This window comes from Oncorhynchus mykiss, chromosome 7 (assembly GCF_057628025.1).
Source record: "Oncorhynchus mykiss isolate SJ-2025 chromosome 7, ASM5762802v1, whole genome shotgun sequence".
Lineage (NCBI taxonomy): Eukaryota > Metazoa > Chordata > Actinopteri > Salmoniformes > Salmonidae > Oncorhynchus > Oncorhynchus mykiss.
The window spans coordinates 62470504-62494286 of NC_143028.1; the positions used below are offsets into that span (position 1 = coordinate 62470504).

Below are 23783 nucleotides of genomic sequence, written 5' to 3' on the forward strand. Positions count from 1 at the left end.
GAGGATAGTATACAGTCTGTAGGAGAGAAACAGAGAGGATAGTGTACAGTCTGTAGGAGATAAACAGAGAAGATAGTATACCGTCTGTAGGTGATAAACAGAGAAGATAGTATACAGTCTGTAGGAGATAAACAGAGAGGATAGTATACCGTCTGTAGGAGATAAACAGAGAGGATAGTATACCGTCTGTAGGAGATAAACAGAGAGGATAGTATACAGTCTGTAGGAGATAAACAGAGAGGATAGTATACCGTCTGTAGGAGATAAACAGAGAGGATAGTATACCGTCTGTAGGAGATAAACAGAGAGGATAGTATACCGTCTGTAGGAGATAAACAGAGAGGATAGTATACAGTCTGTAGGAGATAAACAGAGAGGATAGTATACCGTCTGTAGGAGATAAACAGAGAGGATAGTATACAGTCTGTAGGAGATAAACAGAGGAGCTGTTATTGCCACCTCAAGCAGTGAACTAACAGGAATAAATTAGCTCATTTTGAAAAGGTTTGGGTGCTAATTAGGCTATACGTTTCCTTGTAATGCAGAAGCTTATTGAAGTAGTTGTATTAAATTGATGCTCCAAAGGTTTTGTATAATTTGAGCCAGGGATTTTGAAAGTAGTGCTCATGAGCCAAAACGGGTACCTGGAAATTGTGCACAATTGTGTACTACGTCAGCCATTTTGTATGATACAGTATGTTACGAATTGAAAAAGTAATAAACGAATAATAATATATATTTTATGTCCAATTCGTACAATATGTTACACATTTTTAAGTGCTTAAGATTCAAGACTGCAACATTAAGTGGCACACCTCCTGTAATAATACACTGTACAACCATTATACTGTGAATCCTTTCATAGAGGATCCTTTACATAAAAACTCTGCCTTCCTAATGGCACCCTGTTTCCTATGTAGTGCACTACTTTTGACTAGGCCTCATAGAGCTCTGGTCAAAAGCAGTGTACTATGTCGGGAATAGGGTGCCATTATGGACGTGGCCCTGTGAATTGTATCATCATATAAGATCGTCATGATTTCATGAATAATGCCTTTGTCTGGAATTAACATGATCTTCAATGTTATGACATTTCCTTTGATTTAGGTCATCGTTGTTTCAAGGAAACATCACTCCAGTGCACATCTTGTCAATGACACAATAAAACATAGTATATTACATTACTTCAGAACACCAGTACCTTATTACAGTGGCTATCAGTGGCTATGTTGGCAGACTGCCTATTCCTTTAGAGCTGTTTAGTGTTGTGTTGTCTGCTTATCTGGACTGGTACGCCCACCAACAATGTCTGGGGAATCTTCGGAAATAGCTTGGTGGAGGTTGGGACGACCTTGTCTAACACAATGTCTAACACAAAGTCTAGGCGCTGTCTGCAGTACTGTGAGAGAGCTGTGGCGTGCCCGGTGCGGTGGAAACATGCCAGTAGACGAAAGAAGGCTCTGGGTGTGTGTAGTTTCTGAGTGGCAGGTGCTGTTAATCTGGTGTGTCCCAACCAGCCATATCACCCCCTCTGGCACTTTCTCTCTCTTTCTTTCTCTCTCTCTCTCTCTCTTTCTCTTTCTCTCTCTCTCTCTCTCTCTCTCTCTCTCTCTCTCTGTCTCGCCGTCTCTGTCTGTGTCTCCGTCTCTCTCTCTATCTCTGTTTGTCTCTCTCTCTCTCGCTCTCTCTCTGTCTGTGTCTCTCTGTCTGTCTCTGTCTCTCTCGCTCTCTGTCGCTCTCTCTCTCTCTCTCTGTCTGTCTCTCTCTCTCTGTCTGTGCAGACAGAGAAGCTACAAGCTTGGCACACCTGTTTTGGGGAGTTTCTCCCATTCTTCTCCACAGATCCTCTCAAGCGCTGTCAGGTTGGATGGGGAGTGTTGCTGCACAACTATTTTAAGGTATCCCCAGAGATGTTCAATCAGGTTCAAGTCTGGGCTCTGGCTGTGCCACTCAAGGACATTCAGAGACATGTCCCGAAGCCACTTCTGTGTTGTCTTGGCTGTGGCTGTGTGCATATTTAGTGCTCTGGAGCAGGTTTTCATCAAGGATCTCTCTGTACATTGCTCAGTTCATCTTTGCCTCGGTCCTGACTGTCTCCCAGTCCCTGCCGCTGAAAAACATGCCCACAGCATGATGTTGCCTCCACCATGCTTCACCGAAGGGATGGTGCCAGTTTTCCTCCAGACGTGACGTTTGGCATTCAGGCCAAATAGTTAAATCTTGGTTTCATCAGACCAGAGAATCTTGTTTCTCATGGACTCTGGGAGTCTTTAGGTGCCTTTTGGCAAACTCAAAGCGGGCTGTCATGTGCCTTTAACTGAGGAGTGGCTTCTGTCTGGCCACTGTACCATAAAGGCCTGATTGGTGGAGTGCTACAGAGATGGTTGTCCTTCTGGAAGATTCTCCCATCTCCACAGAGGAACACTAAAGCTCTGTCAGAGTGACCATTGGGTTCTTGGTCACCTCCCTGACTAAGAAGGCCCTTCCCCTTTTTTATTTATTTAACCTTTATTTAACTAGGCAAGTCAGTTAAGAACAAATTATTATTTAGCTCTAGAAAGAATCTTGGTGCTTCCAAACTTCTTCCATTTAAGAATGATGGAGGCCACTGTGTTCTTGGGGACCTTCAATACTGTAGACATTTTTTGGTACCCTTCCCCAGATCTGTGCCTCGACACAATCCTGTGTCTGAGCTCTATGGACAATTCCTTCGACCTCGAGACTTGGTTTTTGCTCTGACATGCACTGATATAGACAGGTGTGTGCTTCTCCAAATAATGTCCAATCAATTGATTTTACCACAGGTGGACTGCAATCAAGTTGTAGAAACATCTCCAGGAGGAGAGAGAGAGAGAGAGAGAGAGAGAGAGAGAGAGAGAGAGAGAGAGAGAGAGACATACAGACAGACAGACAGACAGACAGACAGACAGACAGACAGACAGACAGACAGAGAATAGAGAGAAGACGGACGGACGGACGGACGGACAGAGAGAATAGAGAGAGGACAGACAGACAGACAGACAGACAGACAGACGGACGGACGGACAGAGAATAGAGAGAAGACAGACAGACAGACAGACAGACAGAGAATAGAGAGAAGACAGAAGAGGGACAGAGAAAAGGGACAGAGAGACGTGGGGAGAAGACTGAGAAAAGGGACAGAGAGAGATGGAGAGAAGACTGAGAAAAGGGATAGAGGGAGACGATCAGAAGATGAGAGAAGATGCCAGAAGATGAGGGACACTGTCTGACAGAACAACCAACCTGCACATGTCCTCTTGGCCATTGTTATTGTTATTGCTCAATGTATGGTTATTGTTTTTACTGTTGTCCTGTTGACAATATTGATTATTATTATAATCAACCACCGGGCCTTCACAACTGGACTACCGACGTTATCTGCCTGAGGGAGTTATCCAACTGGCCACTCCGTCGCGACGTTACCTGAACGCCAATCTGCGGTCCGCTATTCGTTAGCTGTCTTATCGGATGCTATCTGAATAGGCCTATCGGACAATTTTTTTATATTTTTCTTGGCCTCTATAACTATATCTATTTATTTTTTTTGCAAATTGGATTGAGCCCCTCTACCACACGGAACCCCACTAATCCTACCGACGGAAACGCACGAGGTGGCTAAAAACAGACCTCCATCCTATGCTAGCTGGCTACCGATGGCCCGGCTAGCTGTCTGAATCGCCGTGACCCCAAGCAACCTCACTACTCACCGGACTCACTCGACTAAGCATGACTCTCCTTAATGTCAATATGCCTTGTCCATTGCTGTTCTGGTTAGTTTTTATTGGCTTATTTCACTGTAGAGCCTCTAGTCCTGCTCACTACACCTTATCCAACCTATTAGTTCCACCACCCACACATGCGATGACATCTCCTGGTTTCAATGATGTTTCTAGAGACAATATCTCTCTCATCATCACTCAATACCTAGGTTTACCTCCACTGTATTCACATCCTACCATACCTTTGTCTGTACATTATACCTTGAAGCTGTTTTATCGCCCCCAGAAACCTCCTTTTACTCTCTGTTCCAGACATTCTAGAAGACCAATTCTCATTGCTTTTAGCAGTGAACGCTGAGATCCTTATCCTACTCCTTCTCTTTTCCTCTGGTGATGTAGAGGTGAATCCAGGCCCTGCAGTGCCTAGCTCCACTCCTATTCCCCAGGCGCTCTCTTTTGATGACTTCTGTAACCGTAATAGCCTTGGTTTCATGCATGTTAACATTATAATGGGCATGCTCCTCCCTAAGTTAGTTTTATTCACTGCTTTGGCACACTCTGCCAACCCGGATGTTCTAGCGGTGTCTGAATCCTGGCTTAGGGAGACCACCAAAAATTCGGAAATTTTCATCCCAAACTACAACATTTTCAGACAAGATAGAACTGCTAAAGGGGGCGGTGTTGCAATCTACTGCAAAGATAGCCTGCAGAGTTCTGTCTTACCATCCAGGTCTGTACCCAAACAATTTGAACTTCTACTTTTAAAATCCACCTCTCTAAAAACAAGTCTCTCACCGTTGCCGCCTGCTATAGACCACCCTCTGCCCCCAGCTGTGCTCTGGACACCATATGTGAACTGATTGCCCCCCATCTATCTTCAGAGCTTGTGCTGCTAGGCGACCTAAACTGGAACATGCTTAACACCCCAGCCATCCTACAATCTAAGCTTGATGCCCTCAATCTCACACAAACTATCAATGAACCTACCAGGTACCTCCCCAAAGCCGTAAACACGGGCACCCTCATAGATATCATCCTAACCAACCTGCCCTCTAAATACACCTCTGCTGTCTTCAACCAAGATCTCAGCGTTCACTGCCTCATTGCCTGCATCCGTAATGGGTCAGCGGTCAAACGACCTCCACTCATCACTGTCAAACACTCCCTGAAACACTTCATTGAGCAGGACTTTCTAATCGACCTGGCCGGGGTATCCTGGAAGGATATTGATCTCATCCCGTCAGTAGAGGATGCCTGGTTATTTTTTGAAATGCCTTCCTCACCATCTTAAATAAGCATGCCCATTCAAGAAATGTAGAACCAGGAACAGATATAGCCCTTGGTTCTCCCCATTCCTGACTGCCCTTGACCAACACAAAAACAGCCTATGGTGTTGCGCATTAGCATCGAACAGCCCCCGTGATATGCAGCTGTTCAGGGAAGCTAGAAACCATTACACACAGGCAGTTAGAAAAGCCAAGGCTAGCTTTTTCAAGCAGAAAATTGCTTCCTGCAACACTAACTCAAAAAAGTTCTGGGACACTGTAAAGTCCATGGAGAATAAGAACACCTCCTCCCAGCTGCCCACTGCACTGAAGATAGGAAACACTGTCACCACTGATAAATCCACTATAATTGAGAATTTCAATAAGCATTTTTCTACGGCTGGCCATGCTTTCCACCTGGCTACCCCTACCCCGGTCAACAGCACTGCACCCCCCACAGCAACTCACCCAAGCCGTCCCCATTTCTCCTTCTCCCAAATCCAGATGTTCTGAAAGAGCTGCAAAATCTGGACCCCTACAAATCAGCCGGGCTAGACAATTGGGACCCTTTCTTTCTAAAATTATCTGCCGAAATTTCCCTCCAGGAAGCTTCAATGCCATACAACTCTCCTTCCGTGGCCTCCAATTGCTCTTAAATACAAGTAAAATTAAATGCATGCTCTTCAACCGATCGCTGCCTGCACCTGCCCGCCTGTCCAACATCACTACTCTGGACGGCTCTGACTTAGAATACGTGGACAACTACAAATACCTAGGTGTCTGGTTAGACTGTAAACTCTCCTTCCAGACCCACATCAAACATCTCCAATCTAAACTTAAATCTAGAATTGGCTTCCTATTTCGCAACAAAGCATCCTTCACTCATGCTGCCAAACATACCCTTGTAAAACTGACATCCTACCAATCCTCGACTTCGGTGATGTCATTTACAAAATAGCCTCCAATACCCCACTCAACAAATTGGATGCAGTCTATCACAGTGCCGTCCATTTTGTCACCAAAGCCCCATTGCGACCTGTACGCTCTCGTTGGCTGGCCCTCACTTCATACTCGTCGCCAAACCCACTGGCTCCATGTCATCTACAAGACCCTGCTAGGTAAAGTCCCCCCTTATCTCAGCTCGCTGGTCACCATAGCATCACCCACCTGTAGCACGCGTTCCAGCAGGTATATCTCTCTGGTCACCCCTAAAACCAATTCTTTCTTTGGCCTCCTCTCCTTCCAGTTCTCTGCTGCCAATGACTGGAACGAACTACAAAAATCTCTGAAACTGGAAACACTTGTCTCCCTCACTACTTTTAAGCACCAACTGTCAGAGCAGCTCACAGATTACTGCACCTGTACATAGCCCACCTATAATTTAGCCCAAACAACTACCTCTTTCCCTACTGAATTTATTTTATTTATTTATTTATTTATTTTGCTCCTTTGCACCCCATTTTTTTTATTTCTACTTTGCACACTATTCCACTGCAAATCTACCATTCCAGTGTTTTACTTGCTATATTGTATTTATTTTGCCACCATGGCCTTTTTTTGCCTTTACCTCCCTTATCTCACCTCATTTGCTCACATCATATATAGACTTGTTTCTACTGTATTACTGACTGTATGTTTGTTTTACTCCATGTGTAACTCTGTGTCGTTGTATGTGTCGAACTGCTTTGCTTTATCTTGGCCAGGTCGCAATTGTAAATGAGAACTTGTTCTCAACTTGCCTACCTGGTTAAATAAAGGTGAAATAAAATAAATAAATACAATTTGAATGATGTTAATATTGTAAATCTCCAAAGTAAGTTTGGCCACATGTACACTGTTGCGTCATGCCAATAAAGCAAATAGACAAAAAGAGAGAGTGTCATGTGTAGAGAGAATTCCCATTAGATGGCAACAAGGACAGAAGGTACCAGAAGGAACACAACACACAACAGGCTTTCCTCCTATAGTGGAACATAGTGCAGCAGCAGCAGAGGCAGCAATGTGCCATTATTAAACTCCCTGTCTTAGCAACCTTTTTATAGTAGCCTTCCAATCCTATCAGCTCTATCGTTTCCTGTCCTACACAGGCACCTCTTCCCCACGGACCCCACTCTTCGGGACCCTCACATACACACTTACACACAGAAAACACACACACGCACACACACACACAAGCACGCTCCCGGGGACCCAAACACACAGCAGGGTTTAAAAGCAGGAACCAGGTTACCAAGATGTACCACCCACACCTACACCTGTGTTCTGAGATAAATAACTGCGAGAAACCAGTAAATTATAATGAATCATTTATATTAAATCATATCAAATCAAATTTATTTATATAGCCCTTCGTACATCAGCTGATGTCTCAAAGTGCTGTACAGAAACCCAGCCTAAAACCCCAAACAGCAAGCAATGCAGGTGTAGAAGCACGGTGGCTAGGAAAAACTCCCTAGAAAGGCCAAAACCTAGGAAGAAACCTAGAGAGGAACCAGGCTATGTGGGGTGGCCAGTCCTCTTCTGGCTGTGCCGGGTGGAGATTATAACAGAACATGGCCAAGATGTTCAAATGTTCATAAATGACCAGCATGATCGAATAATAATAAGGCAGTTGAAACTGGAGCAGCAGCACGGTCAGGTGGACTGGGGACAGCAAGGAGTCATCATGTCAGGTAGTCCTGGGGCATAGTCCTAGGTCTCAGGTCAGTTGAAACTGGACCAGCAGCACGGCCAGGTGGACTGGGGACAACAAGGAGTCATCATGTCAGGTAGTCCTGGGGCATGGTCCTAGGGCTCAGGTCCTCCGAAAGAGAGAATTAGAGAGAGCATACTTAAATTCACACAGGACACCGAATAGGACAGGAGAAGTACTCCAGATATAACAAACTGACCCTAGCCCCCCCGACACATAAACTACTGTAGCATAAATACTGGAGGCTGAGACAGGAGGGGTCAGGAGACACTGTGGCCCCATCCGAGGACACCCCCGGACAGGGCCAAACAGGAAGGATATAACCCCACCCACTTTGCCAAAGCACAGCCCCCACACCACTAGAGGGATATCTTCAACCACCAACTTACCATCCTGAGACAAGGCTGAGTATAGCCCACAAAGACCTTCGCCACGGCACAACCCAAGGGGGGGGGGGGGGGGGGGGGGCGCCAACCCAGACAGGATGACCACATCAGTGAATCAACCCACTCAGGTGACGCACCCCCTCCATGGACGGCATGAGAGAGCCCCAGTAAGCCAGTGACCCAGCCCCTGTAATAGGGTTAGAGGCAGAGAATCCCAGTGGAAAGAGGGGAACCGGCCAGGCAGAGACAGCAAGGGCGGTTCGTTGCTCCAGAGCCTGGGCCAGACTACACTCAATCATATGACCCACTGAAGAGATGAGTCTTCAGTAAAGACTTAAAGGTTGAGACCGAGTTTGCGTCTCTGACATGGGTAGGCAGACCGTTCCATAAAAAATTGAGCTCTATAGGAGAAAGCCCTGCCTCCAGCTGTTTGCTTAGAAATTCTAGGGACAATTAGGAGGCCTGTGTCTTGTGACCGTAGCGTACGTGTAGGTTTGTACGGCAGGACCAAATCAGAGAGATAGGTAGGAGCAAGCCCATGTAATGCTTTGTAGGTTAGCAATAAAACCTTGATATCGGCTCTTGCTTTGACAGGAAGCCAGTGTAGAGAGGCTAGCACTGGAGTAATATGATCCAATTTTTTTGGTTCTAGTCAGGATTCTAGCAGCCGTATTTAGCACTAATTGAAGTTTATTTAGTGCTTTATCCGGGTAGCCGGAAAGTAGAGCATTGCAGTAGTCTAACCTAGAAGTGAAAAAAGCATGGATTAATTTTTCTGCATCATTTTTGGACAGAATGTTTCTGATTTTTGCAATGTTACGTAGATGGAAAAAAGCTGTCCTTGAAATGGTCTTGATATGTTCTTCAAAAGAGAGATCAGGGTCCAGAGTAACGCCGAGGTCCTTCACAGTTTTATTTGAGACGACTGTACAACCATTAAGATTAATTGTCAGATTCAACAGAAGATCTCTTTGTTTCTTGGGACCTAGAACAAGCATCTCTGTTTTGTCCGAGTTTAAAAGTAGAAAGTTTGCAGCCATCCACTCACTTCCTTATGTCTGAAACACATGCTTCTAGCAAGGGCAATTTTGGGGCTTCACCATGTTTCATTGAAATGTACAGCTGTGTGTCATCCGCATAGCAGTGAAAGTTAACATTATGTTTTCGAATAACATCCCCAAGAGGTAAAATATATAGTGAAAACAATAGTGGTCCTAAAACGGAACCTTGAGGAACACCGAAATTTACAGTTGATTTGTCAGAGGACAAACCATTCACAGAGACAAACTGATATCTTTCCGACAGATAAGATCTAAACCAGGCCAGAACTTGTCCGTGTAGACCAATTTGGGTTTCCAATCTCTCCAAAAGAATGTGGTGATCGATGGTATCAAAAGCAGCACTAAGGTCTAGGAGCACGAGGACAGATGCAGAGCCTCGGTCCGATGCCATTAAAATGTCATTTACCACCTTCACAAGTGCCGTCTCAGTGCTATGATGGGGTCTAAAACCAGACTGAAGCATTTCGTATACATTTTTTGTCTTCAGGAAGGCAGTGAGTTGCTCGCAACAGCCTTTTCTAACATTTTTGAGAGGAATGGAAGATTCGATATAGGCTGATAGTTTTTTATATTTTCTAGGTCAAGGTTTGGCTTCTTCAAGAGAGTTTTATTACTGCCACTTTTAGTGAGTTTGGTACACATCCGGTGGATAGAGAGCTGTTTATTATGTTCAACATATTAACACCGTGAAGTGAAATAGAACTGCTACAGGATATGCAAGGTCTGATTTTGCCTTCTCTACTGTATTCTGTGCTCCGCTATATGTATGATTACTCATGAACGCTCAGTGTGTCCCAAGGATGGTGCCGATAGAGATGGCAGCTTCGCTTCTAGTCCTCAGCAAACTGTGCAGTATTTTTTTTTTTATGTATTATTTCTTACATTGTTAGCCCAGAAAACCTTAAGTGTTATAACATACAGCCGGGAAGAACTATTGGATATCAGAGAGACTTCAACTTACCAGCACAACCAGCATTACGACCAGGAATATGACTTTCCCAAAGGGGATCCTTTGTCTGTACCTCCCAGGGCATTTGAACTGATTCCAGAGCCCGACCCAAAACAACGCCACCCGAGGAGAGGCTGCTGGAGCGGTCTTCTAGTGAGGCTTTGGAAGCAGAGAGAACAGTCTATGACTGTGGTGGCTGGAGTCTTTGACAATTTTTAGGGCTTTCCTCTGACATCGCCTGGTATAGAGGTCTTGGATGGCAGGAAGCTTGGCCCCAGTGATGTACTGGGCCATTCGTTCTACCCTCGGTAGTGCCTTGCGGTCGGAGGCCAAGCAGTTGCCATACCAAGCAGTGATGCAACGAGTCAGGATGCTCTCGAGGGTGCAGCTGTAGAACCTTTTGAGGATCTGAGGACCCATGCCAAATCTTTTCGGTCTCCTGAGGGGGAATAGCTTTTGTCGTGCCCGCTTCACGACTGTCATGGTATGCTTGGACCATGTTAGTTTGTTGGTGATGTGGACACCAAGGAACTTGAAGCTCTCAACCTGCTCCACTGCAGCCCCATTGGTGAGAATGGGGCTGCTCGGTCCTCTTTTTCCTGTAGTCCACAATCATCTCCTTTGTCTTAATCACGTTGAGGGAGAGGTTGTTGTCCTGGCAACACATGGCCAGGTCTCTGACCTCCTCCCTATAGGCTGTCTCATTGTTGTCGGTGATCAGGCCTACCACTGTTGTGTCAACGGCAAATTTAATGATGGTGTTGGGGTCGTTTCTGGTCGTGCAGTCATGAGTGAACAGGGAGTACAGGAGGGAGTTGAGTCATTCCGCTACCCAAGAATAGTAAGCCCCCTTTACTGGCTCAAATAGCCGACCAATCAGCCTGTTACCAACCCTTAGTAAACTTCTGGAAAAAATTGTGTTTGACCAGATACAATGCTTTTTCACAGTAAACAAATTGACAACAGAATTTCAGCATGCTTATAGGGAAGGACACTCAACAAGCACAGCACTTACACAAATGACTGATGATTGGCTGAGAGAAATTGATGATAAAATGATTGTGGGGGCTGTCTTGTTAGACTTCAGTGCAGCTTTTGACATTATCGATCATACTCTGCTGCTGGAAAAACGTATGTGTTATGGCTTTACACCCCTTGCTATAATATGGATAAAGAGTTATTTGTCTAACAGAACACAGAGGGTGTTCTTTAATGGAAGCCTCTCAAATATAATCCAGTTAGAATCAGGAATTCCCCAGGGTAGCTGTTTAGGCCCCTTGCTTTTTTTCAATTTTGACTAACGACATGCCACTGACTTTGGGTAAAGCCAGAGTGTCTATGTATGCGGATGACTCAACACTATACACGTCAGCTACTACAGCGACTGAAATGACTGCAACACTCAACAAAAAGCTGCAGTTAGTGTCAGAGTGGGTGGCGAGGAATAAGTTAGCCCTAAATATTTCTAAAACTAAACACATTGTATTTGGAACAAAACTCTCACTAAACCCTAAACCTCAGCTAAATATTGTAATAAATAATGTGGAAATTGAGCAAGTTGAGGTGACTAAACTGCTTGGAGTAACCCTAGATTGTAAACTGTCATGGTCAAAACATATTGATGCAGTAGTAGCTAAGATGGGGAGAAGTCTGTCTATAATAAAGCGATGCTTTGCCTTTTTAACAACACTATCAACAAGGCAGGTCCTACAGGCCCTAGTTTTGTCACACCTTGACTTGTGTTCAGTCGTGTGGTCAGGTGCCACAAAAAAGGACTTAGGAAAATTGCAATTGGCTCAGAACAGGTTAGCACGGCTGGCCCTTGGATGTACACAGAGAGCTAATATTAATAATATGCATGTCAATCTCTCCTGGCTCAAAGTGGAGGAGAGATTGACTTCATCGCTACTTGTATTTATGAGAGGTACTGACATGTTGAATGCACCGAGCTGTCTGTTTAAACTACTGTCACACAGCTCGGACACCCATCCATACCCCACAATACATGCCACAAGAGGTCTCTTCACAGTCCCCAAGTCCAGAAGAGACTATGGGAGGCACACAGTACTACATAGAGCCATGACTACATGGAACTCTATTCCACATCAAGTAACTGACACAAACAGTAAAAATAGATTTTAAAAAACAGATAAAAAAAAAACACCTTATGGAACAGCAGGGACTGTGAAGCAACACAAATATTGGCACAGACACATGCATACACACACACACACAAACACACACCCATGCACGCACGCACGCACGCATGCACACACACACACACACACACACACACACACACATGCACGCACGTACGCACACACACACGCACTATACATATACACGGCTTTAGTACTGTAGATTAGATATGTAGTAGTGGTGGAGTAGGGGCCTGAGGGCACACAGTGGGTTGTGAAATCTGTGAATGTATTGTAATGGTTTTAAAATTGTATAAACTGCCTTAATTTTGCTGGACCCCAGGAAGAGTAATAAATACTAATCCAAAATACAATTTCATCTTGAGCTCTTTCCCGAACACTTCTTTATGTACCTTACCACTGTAGCTTGTCATCATTGACCCCTGACTTACTCTCGAAAGATATTGTCACCATAGTCTATTTGTAAAGACGGAGAAATCAGTTCAGAGTCGTACAGTCTGCGACTCACTGCCTGTTTTATTAGGATAATACATTTCTATTCCTTGCGGCCCTTCCATCACCCCTTCTGGTCCTTCCTGCCCAGCATATATATATACACACACACACACACACACACACACACACACACACACACACACACACACACACACACACACACACACACACACACACACACACACACACACACACACACACACAAACAGATGTAGAGCTTGATGTTAAAAAACTTCTCTGCTCCGGGAGCATTTAATCCAAACACCAGATTTCAAGCTGAAAGAAGTAGAGAATGGAGAGAAGGAGGAGAAGATAAATAGATGAAGATAAACAGATAGGGTCATTATTCACATCTGCCGTGACACTATGGCAACAGTGTGCTCTGTCTCTTATTGGTCATAGATAAGGCGGCCTGGCTGGCCATCATTTCTCCTCCTGGGAGACTGAGCCGGGCAAAATGATTATGAGACCGTTGTCAAGGCCTTCGCTGTCAATCACTTCCTAACAACCACTCTTATTGCGATGTTTTGGCTCTTATCTCCTCACTAGTTTTTTAACATCAAGCTCTACATCTGTCTGTGTGTGTGTGTGTGTGTGTGTGTGTGTGTGTGTGTGTGTGAGTGTGTGTGTGTGTGTGTGTGTGTGTGTGTGTGTGTGTGTGTGTGTGTGTGTGTGTGTGTGTGTGTGTGTGAGAGAGAGAGAGAGAGAGAGAGAGAGAGAGAGAGAGAGAGAGAGAGAGAGAGAGAGAGAGAGAGAAAGAGATGGCTGGGTTGCCCATTTGTTAACTAGTCCTTTTGTAAGACTGCATGTGATACAGGTGGGTAATACTACAGATACATTGGCAAATTGTGAGGGTGAGTTAAGTTGTTGTCTAGTAGCCTAATATACTGATGAGTTGTAGGCCATAGAGTAGCAGTGTATCCTAATATACTGATGATTTGTAGGTAGGGCCGGCCCTGGACCCTCTGCCGCCCTAGGCGAGATGAACCTCCCCCCCACACCCCCCCAAAAAAGATAGAATTTTCAGGGAATAATGGACAGGAAAATAGGCATTCTTACCATATTTCTTAGTGTCCTACCAGAGTTTCTTGTTTGCAACGCTGTTTGCAAATAATTACATCTTAGACATCCTTATGAATCTAAGCATGGCACTTTCAAAAGTTACCTTTTCACCCAGACAGAGCAGAAAAATGTAAGCTTCAACTGCTGGCTACTCGTCCATTGCATAACCCAACAACAGAAGTGTTTCCCTAAAGGCTGCCTGGGTTTAACCAAACATCTTCTCTTTTCAGAAATTGAAATCCTCAATTGATAGGGACAGAATAACAAAGTACTTTTTTTTCCTCCTCGAATATTATAGGCTGCAGCTCAGCTTCAGAATGTCATAGAGAGGAATCAATCTATCAAACCAATCTATCCCCATATGCATCGGAGTCATGTCTTTCTCGGGCACTTTAGAGCTTGTTTTTACCATTAGGCATCAACGAGTTAAGCATTGTTATAGAATGCTTGATATAATCTGGATACGTTTCATGTATTTATTTCAAAATATAAAGCAAACAATGGATATCCTTTTTGCCCTTTTCTTTAACAAAGGGTATGTGATGCCATCACTCAATTCAATCCCTGGTTTTAACCAAAAACACCAACCCTTTCCAGATACGGAGGTATTTAATCAGTGCATGCGACAGTATTGTATTTGGCTATACCGAAATCTATGAATAGCATAATTGTGTCTGTCAAACAGGTAAGCTTTCCACTTATTTTTTGGAATAGGAAGAAATAGGCTCCAATTATATATGTAATTCTATGATTAGGCCCATAGAAAATGTCATGTACTGTCATGTTGTGTCTTGTTTCTGTCCTTTCCCTTCACCCTGTCTCCCTCTGCTGGTCGTTGTTAGGTTACCTTTTCTCCCCCTCTTTTCCCCAGCTGTGCCTTGTCTCCTCCTAACTACCTCGTCACCCCTTTTCCCACCTGTTCCCTTTTTCCCTCTGATTAGGTCTCTATATCTCTCTCTGTTCCTGCTCCTGTCCTTGTCGGATTCTTGTTTGTGTTGTTCATGCCTGAACCAGACTATCGTCATGTTTACTGCAACCTTGTCCTGTCCTGTCGGAACCTGCCGGTCCATCTGAGCCTACGTTTTGTTTTGTTATTAAAGAAGCTCTGTTTACGTTAATTCGCTTTTGGGTCCTCATTCACGCACCGTAACAGAAAATGTTGGTGCACACGTGCACATATCTTACTAGGCAGAAGGGAATATTTGACTTTAACCCCTGCATTGGAGAGTTACAATGTTGCTATCACTATGCACCAAACTGCCTATAGTAGGAAATCGAGTGTCTTATTCATAATATGCCTCCTGTTATCACACATGGCACAATCCCATAATTGTTACAATAAAGATAACAATTTTATATAACATTTTTAACACATATTTTTGTATTCCCGTAGAACTGTAAAAAATAGTAAGATCATTTGAGCTTCCGGAAGAAGTGCTTTCATAAATACATGGCAGGCCTCGTTTGGCTGGAGCAGTGTAAAATAAGCTTTATTTCAATGACCCACCCTTAACGAATTTTGTTTATTTACATATTGAATTTGATTGTCCAACATCAGTTTCAGCATTTATTTATTTAGTCTCTGCCTAAAGCCGCTTTCCTCTTCTGTGGTGCTGCATTGCAGTCAGTGATGTTTTCTCTCGGTAGCTGTCCATGGTCCTGAAATCAAATCATCTGATAGAGACAGAGAGAGATAGAGGGGAGAGAGAGATTAGGATGTAGTCTATTTAAATTTTAAAAATACAATGTAAACAGGTGATAGATAATTGAATAATCTCTCATTATTGAGTACTCGTTCATGATTCCATCAAAGATTCCCAAAATTTCCACAAACTTCAGAAAGTTCCCATTATTTGGCTCATTCAGCCTGTCGGTGGTCCCACATAACGCAATGTTCTGGGTGGCCATTACGCGTATCAGGGCTATGAGCCTCTGCAGCACCTGCTGCCAGTTGAGAGTCTCTCCGTCAATAGCCCGTTAGGCTTGGGACAAGAGAGTTTGCTTGGACACGAGCTTGATCTCCAGCTTCTTCCACCTCTGGAAACTAACTTGGTGGTCATGCAAATTCTCATGTGAGCTGAGGAGGTGGCACAGATTCTTCCAGTCCCTGCTTCCATCCCTGACCAGCGCAGATTTGCAATACTGTTAAAAATGTTTGCAGCAAAAACAGAAGACTGCATTGATAGGAAAGACAAGCAATGGTCTCTCCACTCTCTCCCTGTTCGTCATCCTCCTATTGTAACTTTCGATGCCCCTCATCTCTTGGGAAATTCCCGTCTTTATCCTGATGTGGCCCAGCCTGCACTAACATATCCCGTAAAGATCCATTCATATATTGTGGCCACTCACCGGGATCTATTTTTTTGTTGTTGTCTGGAAGTCGGATTTAGCAGCAGCAGCACCACCACTGTCAACGGGAACGAGGAGTGACCAATCTGAGCCCGGGTCCAAGAAAGTAGGGTCTTTGCCGGCATTGTTTGGAGGTGTGGCTAGGCCTAGTGCAACCACTTGTCCTTTTCCAGCCAGAGAGCTGTCATCATCGGTGGAAGTGCATGGCTCGGACTCCTCCGGTTTGCCCTCTTTGCTGCTAGAATCAGCGAACGGGGGGTCATTGTTCTCGCGCAAATTAATGGCCTGTCCTCGGAGGCTTGTCATGCTCCACACCGGCTGATGGACATTGCTGCACGCTGATACATTTCAGCAGTGAATTTCTTTGATTTAGAGATTGTGTCTCTTTTCTCATTCGTTTTTAAAAAATATTCGCTTCCTGATAGTTTTTGTCTTTTAGATATGGTAGCAAATTGTTTCAAATCTCTATTGCTTACTTTTAGCAAAGATTATATCCATTATTAGTAACTAGCTAACGTTAACAGGCTAGGTTAAGCTACTGCCTTAATCACTAATCCTCTTTGTCACTGTCACGCCTGCTCCCGCTCTTCCCCCCTGGTGCTTGAGGGTGCCAGGCTCCCCAGCATTGTGCACTCCTGCCACCATCATTACGCACGCCTGCCTTCCCCCCATCACGCACATCAGCGATTATTGGACTCACCTGGACTCAATCACCTCTTTCATTACCTTCCCTATATATGTCTGGTTCCTCGCTCTGTTCCGTGCTTTAGCGTGAATTGTCACTTGTCTTAGTCTACCCGTGTGCTGACGCTGTTCCTGTTCTGTTACCTGTCTGTTCCTGGTTAAATATTGATCCCGTCCCTGCTTCTCATCTCCGGCATTGGTCCTTACAGTCACACACAAACATAAAAAACCAATGCAATCATTTCATTGGCAGATTCATTTGTATTAATGTTTCACAATTAAATAATCCCATATAAACACACACATCACCATAGGATAGTGGGAGTGAACTTCGGGAGAAGTGGGAATGAAATGGGGGCGGGAACTGCACCAACGCTATGAGCTGGTGGCTGGGGTGCCACTGGTGGTGTAGTAGTCGATCAGGGGCGCCTGAGGGCTGCAGCCAATTGTCAAAATGCCGCCCCAAATTCAAGTGCCGCTATAGGCCTAATGGAAGGGCCAGCCCTGGTTGTAGGCCATAGAGTAGCAGTATATCCTAATATACTGATGAGTTGTAAGCTATAGAGTAGCAGTATTTCATTATATACAGTTAAGCTAACTTGCGCTAATGTGATTAGCATGAGGTTGTAAGTAACAAGAACATTTCCCAGGGCATAGACATATCTGATATGGGGAGAAAGCTTAAATTATTGTTAATCTAACAACACTGTCCAATTTACAGTAGCTATTTCAGTGAAAGCATAACATGCTAGTGTTTGAGGAGAGTGCACAGTTATGAACTTGAAAATGTATCAATAAACCAATTAGGCACATTTTGTCAGACTTGATACAACTTTTTTAACAGAAATCTAAATTATGTCTGGGCTGTAATAATACATTATGGCCTTTCTCTTGCATTTCAAAGATGATGAAAAAATAATAATATATATTTATAAAAATATGTTTTTTTCTTTGTATTATCATTTACCAGATCTAATGTGTTATATTCTCCTACATTCATTTCACATTTCCACAAACATCTAAGTGTTTCCTTTCAAATGGTATCAAGAATATGCATATCCTTGCTTCAGGTCCTGAGCTACAGGCAGTTAGATTTGGGTATGTCATTTTAGGCGATAATTGGAAAAAAAGGGTCAGATCCTTAAGATGACTAAAATGTCAACTTTGTAAGTGTGTGACATGTGGAAGACAATGGGCTCTTTTAGAACTGTCATACTGGACTAGCCTCAATGAGCCTGTGGCTAACTTTCAAGTAACATTCCATACACACGCACGCACACACACCAACGCACAATGTATACACAAACAGATAAACAAACACAGGCACAGACATGTTTCACACATGCTCTGGAGAGATGGATTATCTGCAGTGATACTCCAGTAAACCCCAGGTTAAAGCACTGCTGTTGTTGGATAACATCAAGGTCAGATTAACAGTTACCTTGGGATCTATCATGGGCATTATCATTGGAATTCATTTGAATTTGAATACAGTTGGAATCGTTTTGAACAAAGCTACCGCTACGTAGGCTTGTTTGTTCTAAAATATACACTCTCAGTGTTTTTAAAATAATTTTTAAAAATTATTTATGACAAAAAACACAAGGAAGGGGTAACATTAAAGTATGTGTTTGTATTCAACCTTTTAGATAGAGCGAATAAAACAGTTATGAAATGTATAATTTTAAATTTTAACCTTTATTTAACTTGGCAAGTCAATTAAGAACAAATTCTTATTTACAATGACGGCCTACACAGGCCAAACCCGGACGACTCTGGACCAGTTGGGACTCCCAACCACAGCCGGTTGTGATACAGCCTGGATTCGAACCAGCGTGTCTGTAGTGACGCTTAAAGCATTGAGATGCTGTGCCTTAGACCGCTGCGCCACTCGGGAGCCAAAATAAATTTGGAAATAGGATTTTTCTGCGACTTTTCAGGCTCTCAAAGATATTTCCATCCATTGTTGGACCTTTTTATATTTTGGTTGAAATGTCAGATTGTTGTTGCCATTCTGCTAGCTAAGCATTATCTCACTCTAACGCTCATTCATAGCGAGGAGGCAATTGTAGTCAGATAAGTGGGTCATGAATTAATAACTGTTCCAAGTCAGTCCCTCTTCATTAGGCTGAACTCCTACCCAAACACACAAAAACATGCGTAAGCTTTTTTATTGTGGGGTGGTTGATTGGAACCAGGAACCTTGTCTTCAAGATTACGCATTTTTATAATGCATTCAGAGTTTTTTTTTAATACTACTCTTCTCAATTTGTCCTCAATAAATTTAAATCTAGGTATGTGTCAGATGTGCAGATCTGTTCAGAATAACACACGACAGCAAAAAACAAATGTGCAAATCACATTAGACAATAAAGTTGTATGTTGTTTGTTTTCCCATTCATGGGGCTCACAGAGCCTCTGTTTGTCCTCCTCTTCTCCTCTTCTTGTATTTTAATGTTTAAGGACTCTTGGAAGATTAGTCCCAATGGGGACTAAAAGAAATCCAAATAAAATCAAATCTCCTGACATCTCCACTGATACTTGCTCACATATTGTACTTTAAGTGACACTTTGTATGAAGGCGTCTGCTAAATAGCGTATATCATTGACACTGATAATGTCTTTGATAATGACCCTGAGTCTCAAATGGCACCCTATGAGCCCTTGTAAAAAGTAGTGCACTATATAGGGAATAGGGTTTCATTTGGGACGCATTCATTCTCTTTGTCGCAAATTGTCCACAATGATAACCTCTCTCTCTCTCTCTCTCTCTCTCTCTCTCTCTCTCTCTCTCTCTCTCTCTCTCTCTCCCTCCCTCCCTCCCTCCCTCCCTCCCTCCTCCAGATCCTAGCCATCATCTCTATCCTTTTCATTGTCCTCTCCACCATCGCCCTGTCCCTCAACACCCTGCCTGAGCTGCAGGACACAGATGAGTTTGGCCATGCCTCAGACAACCCCCAGCTGGCCCACGTAGAGGCCATCTGTATAGCCTGGTTCACTATGGAGTACCTCCTCCGCTTCCTCTCATCCCCCACCAAATGGAAGTTCATCAAAGGTGAACACTTCTGTTTTTAATGTACATTTAAGATGTGCTACCTTTAGTGTCTGTCTGTGTGTCCACTGTTGTGTATTTATTGGTGTTTTATATTTTAGCTGGTGCAAACAAATTTCCCTGAGGATGAATAAAGTACTATCTTATCTTTAAGGTCCCCTGAACGTGATCGACCTGCTGGCCATCCTTCCTTATTACATCACAATCTTTCTGACAGAGTCCAACAAAAGTGTTCTACAGTTCCAGAACGTCCGGAGGGTGGTTCAGATCTTCCGGATAATGCGCATCCTGAGAATTCTGAAGCTGGCACGTCACTCCACGGGGCTACAGTCTCTAGGTTTCACCCTGAAGAGGAGTTACAACGAGCTGGGTCTACTCATCCTCTTCCTGGCCATGGGCATCATGATCTTCTCCAGCCTAGTCTTCTTTGCCGAGAAGGACGAGGATGACACCAAGTTCAAAAGCATCCCTGCCTCCTTCTGGTGGGCCACCATTACTATGACCACGGTGGGCTACGGGGACATTTACCCTAAGACTTTGCTTGGGAAGATTGTGGGGGGTCTCTGTTGCATTGCAGGGGTGCTGGTGATAGCCTTGCCCATCCCCATCATCGTCAACAACTTCTCTGAGTTCTACAAGGAGCAGAAACGTCAAGAGAAAGCTGTGAAGCGTCGGGAGGCACTGGAGAGGGCGAAACGCAATGGGAGCATTGTCTCCATGAACATGAAGGAGGCATTTGCCCGCAGCGCTGAGCTGATGAACGTGGTGGTGGAGAAGAGCGAGAGGCTGCTGACGCAAGACAACCACCTCTCACCCAGCCACTGGAAGTGGACTCCAAAGCGGGCTGCCAACGCCTCAGAGACCAGCTCGGCCCACTCCTTCAACCCTGTGGAGTCCCAGATGGGTTCCCCCAGCAAGGCCAGGGCCTCCAGTCCTCAGGGGCTCAATGCTCAGAAGCTGGAGGAGATGTATTACCAGATGGCCAAGACCCAGTCACAGCCCAACCTCAACGCCAAAGACAACAGCTCCAGGGCTGGCAGACAGAGGGATGAGATTGAGCTGGGGGCCATCCCTGGAGGTCCAGGGGACCCTATGCTAGGGGGTCAAGAGGGCGTGGGGGACATGAAGAGCCTGTCTAGTATTGACAGCTACATCAGCTGTGCTGCAGACTTCCAGGAGAATCCACGTGGTGTCTACCCCCTAAGTCCAGCCTCCGGCCTGGCCCTCCTTGCCCAGGAGACCAGCCGCTTCTCCCGTATCAGCCCAGCTACGGCCCTCTCTGGGTGGGTCAGCACCAACCCTGGCCTCCAGACCACCCTGGAGCATGAGTTTTTTTCTGCTGCAAAAAACGCAGTCTCGGACAACACTCACAAGTTCAACAAACCTTTGAAAGGTGGCAGCCACTCCTACAAGGTGAAGTACCAGAGCAGTGGAGGGGAGTCGGGGCCAGGACCAGGTCGGTTGCCCAGCAACGGTGATCCTCTCTCAGGCATCTCCATCCTGTCTGACCGCTCCCTGCTCAGCCAGGAGACGTCCATCTACACCACGGCCAGTAGCAGGACCCCACCCAAGTCTCCGGACAGCTCCACCCTGACCACGGCCCCGACCTCCACCCCGGCTGTCTTCACCTTCCATGACTCCTCCATCAGTAAGTACATTGACGCTGATACAGATGACGACGAGCACCTGAGGGACATGTCGGATGCCACAAGCCCCTCAGAGTGCCTGCTCGCCGGCTCCAGTGCCCCCAAATGCAGCCGGAACATCAACAGTGGCTACAACCATAGAGGCATCAACCACCTGGCATCAAGCACCACCCAGCGAATGCTGGGGCAGAACTGCCTGTTCCCCAGCCTGGATGGGGGGACGCGGGGGAGCGAGGGCCACATGGAGAACAATGTGGTGCCGGAGCTGCCCCGCAGGCCCAAAGGGGACAGAGGAAAGTCTAGTACCATTGACCAGAGCCTCTGAGCTGCAGAGGGACATCCAGGGACATCCAGAGAGACACGGACTAGCCGTGTGAGGAAGGCGGAGAAAGAGAAAGTGATAGAGAGATAGAAAGAGAGAGAAAGAATGGGAAGGAAAGAGAGACACACTGTGCCAAGTCCCTTTACAAACTAACAGAAAGGGCCAGGAAATGAGAGAGATTCAGGGCAGAGTTTGGGCTGTGGTGTGGTGTTGAATACTCTGGGAAAAGACTTGTAGAATATATCGAGAACACCACTCTCCCTCCCTATTAGCCACAGTACACTAGCTACCACAAAACTGGGCAGAGCACTCCCAGGGACCCATCTGAGCAGGGGCCCCACAGGGAGATGTGGGAGTAGGTCAAAGGTCAAAGCAGAGCATACTGGGATGGGAAATGGTCTGTTGGTTGGGGCTGTGGTGGTTCAGGTCAATGCATTGGCTCTGGGGTAGGGGGAAAGAGGTGAGGCAGAATGGATGAAGGGGGGAACTGGGAGGCGGGGAAGAGCAAGGAGAGATTCATGTTGTGAGCATAGGGATAGAAAGACAATCATCCCCTATATTCTCCTACAGTTCTACCTATCTCAGGTGACCACTGTCCCATTCATGCCTGAGCCCCAGCCCAGCTCACACTGTAGTAGGGATTCCAGAAGAGGAGTTACGGTAGACTCCAATAAGCTACTTACTAGTGCCCCCCCAGCCCTAAACCTGGCCTTAGTCATGTGTGTGTGTGTGTGTGTGTGTGTGTGTGCGTGCGTGCGTGCGTGCGTGCGTGCGTGTTTAAAGGATAATTCATGTATCCACATTTTGAGATTGTCTTACCTGATTCATTTATTTTTATATAGATAAAGGAGGTTACCTATATGAGTCTTGGGTTTACTAGTCTGTTGTGTCATGACCATATCTGTTTGAGTATTTCTGTATTGGATATTTCTTCTTGTCAGACAGTTATTGGAGATACAATCCAGACTTGTTTTAGGGGAAACCAGTCTGTGAGTCTTGTTCTTCTTGGTACAGTTTGTTTATCTCATGGTGAGAGTAGAGTACCAGATATGATCTTCCATTTCTGTCTGTGAATATGTCTTGATTGTCTGTTGTTTTGTGTTACACTGAGTTTGAGTCAGAGGGGAATGGTTGAAAGAATCTGTACATTTTGGTATGAAAGTGAGGAATCATAATCATCCCTGAAGATTTGTGCACCAAGCACACATTTAGGAGAGCTCTGCTCCAAGGCATTCATGTGCCGAACAGCCTGCCTCTTCCTCCTAGTCATACCACCAAGAGACAAGGGTTCAAAAGAATCGCTTCAGACGAAATGCTGAGATGTGCAAAAGAAAAATAACCTGTTTATTTTTGTGGTATTTTATAAAGAATGTGGTGAATGGATTTATGAATTTATATTTCCAAATCCAAGCAAACATTTAGGATATATGCTCATATTAAAACAGTGTGAAACATTGATACACAGCTGTCCCAACATGCATCATCATCATTTTCCTTTGAACAACATAAAGAGACTGAGTGTTGAGAGAGAGGGTGGAGGGGACTGAGTGTTGAGAGAGATGGTGGAGGGGACTGAGTGTTGAGAGAGAGGCTGGAGGGGACTGAGTGTTGAGAGAAAGGGTGGAGGGGACTGAGTGTTGAGAGAGATGGTGGAGGGGACTGAGTGTTGAGAGAGAGGGTGGAGGGGACTGAGTGTTGAGAGAGAGGGTGGAGGGGACTGAGTGTTGAGAGAGAGGGTGGAGGGGACTGAGTGCTGAGAGAGAGGGTGGAGGGGTCTGAGTGTTGAGAGAGAGGGTGGAGGGGACTGTGTGTTGAGAGAGAGGGTGGAGGGGACTGAGTGTTGAGAGAGAGGGTGGAGGGGACTGAGTGTTGAGAGAAAGGGTGGAGGGGACTGAGTGTTGAGAGAGAGGGTGGAGGGGAC

The 23783-nt window shown here is 45.1% G+C and overlaps 1 protein-coding gene across 1 annotated transcript in view; it reads left to right on the forward strand.

Annotated features, from left to right (window-relative positions):
• The window catches only part of LOC110528337 (potassium voltage-gated channel subfamily B member 1-like), a 73107-nt gene extending 49774 nt beyond the window's left edge, over nucleotides 1–23333 (forward strand). Inside the window, exons 2-3 of the mRNA XM_021610333.3 lie at nucleotides 19687–19897; nucleotides 20049–23333. Of these exons, the coding sequence (XP_021466008.1) occupies nucleotides 19687–19897; nucleotides 20049–21865 (2028 nt within the window). The 3' untranslated portion in view covers nucleotides 21866–23333. The remainder of the gene's footprint in view (nucleotides 1–19686; nucleotides 19898–20048) is intronic.
• The last annotated feature ends 450 nt before the right edge of the window (nucleotides 23334–23783 follow it).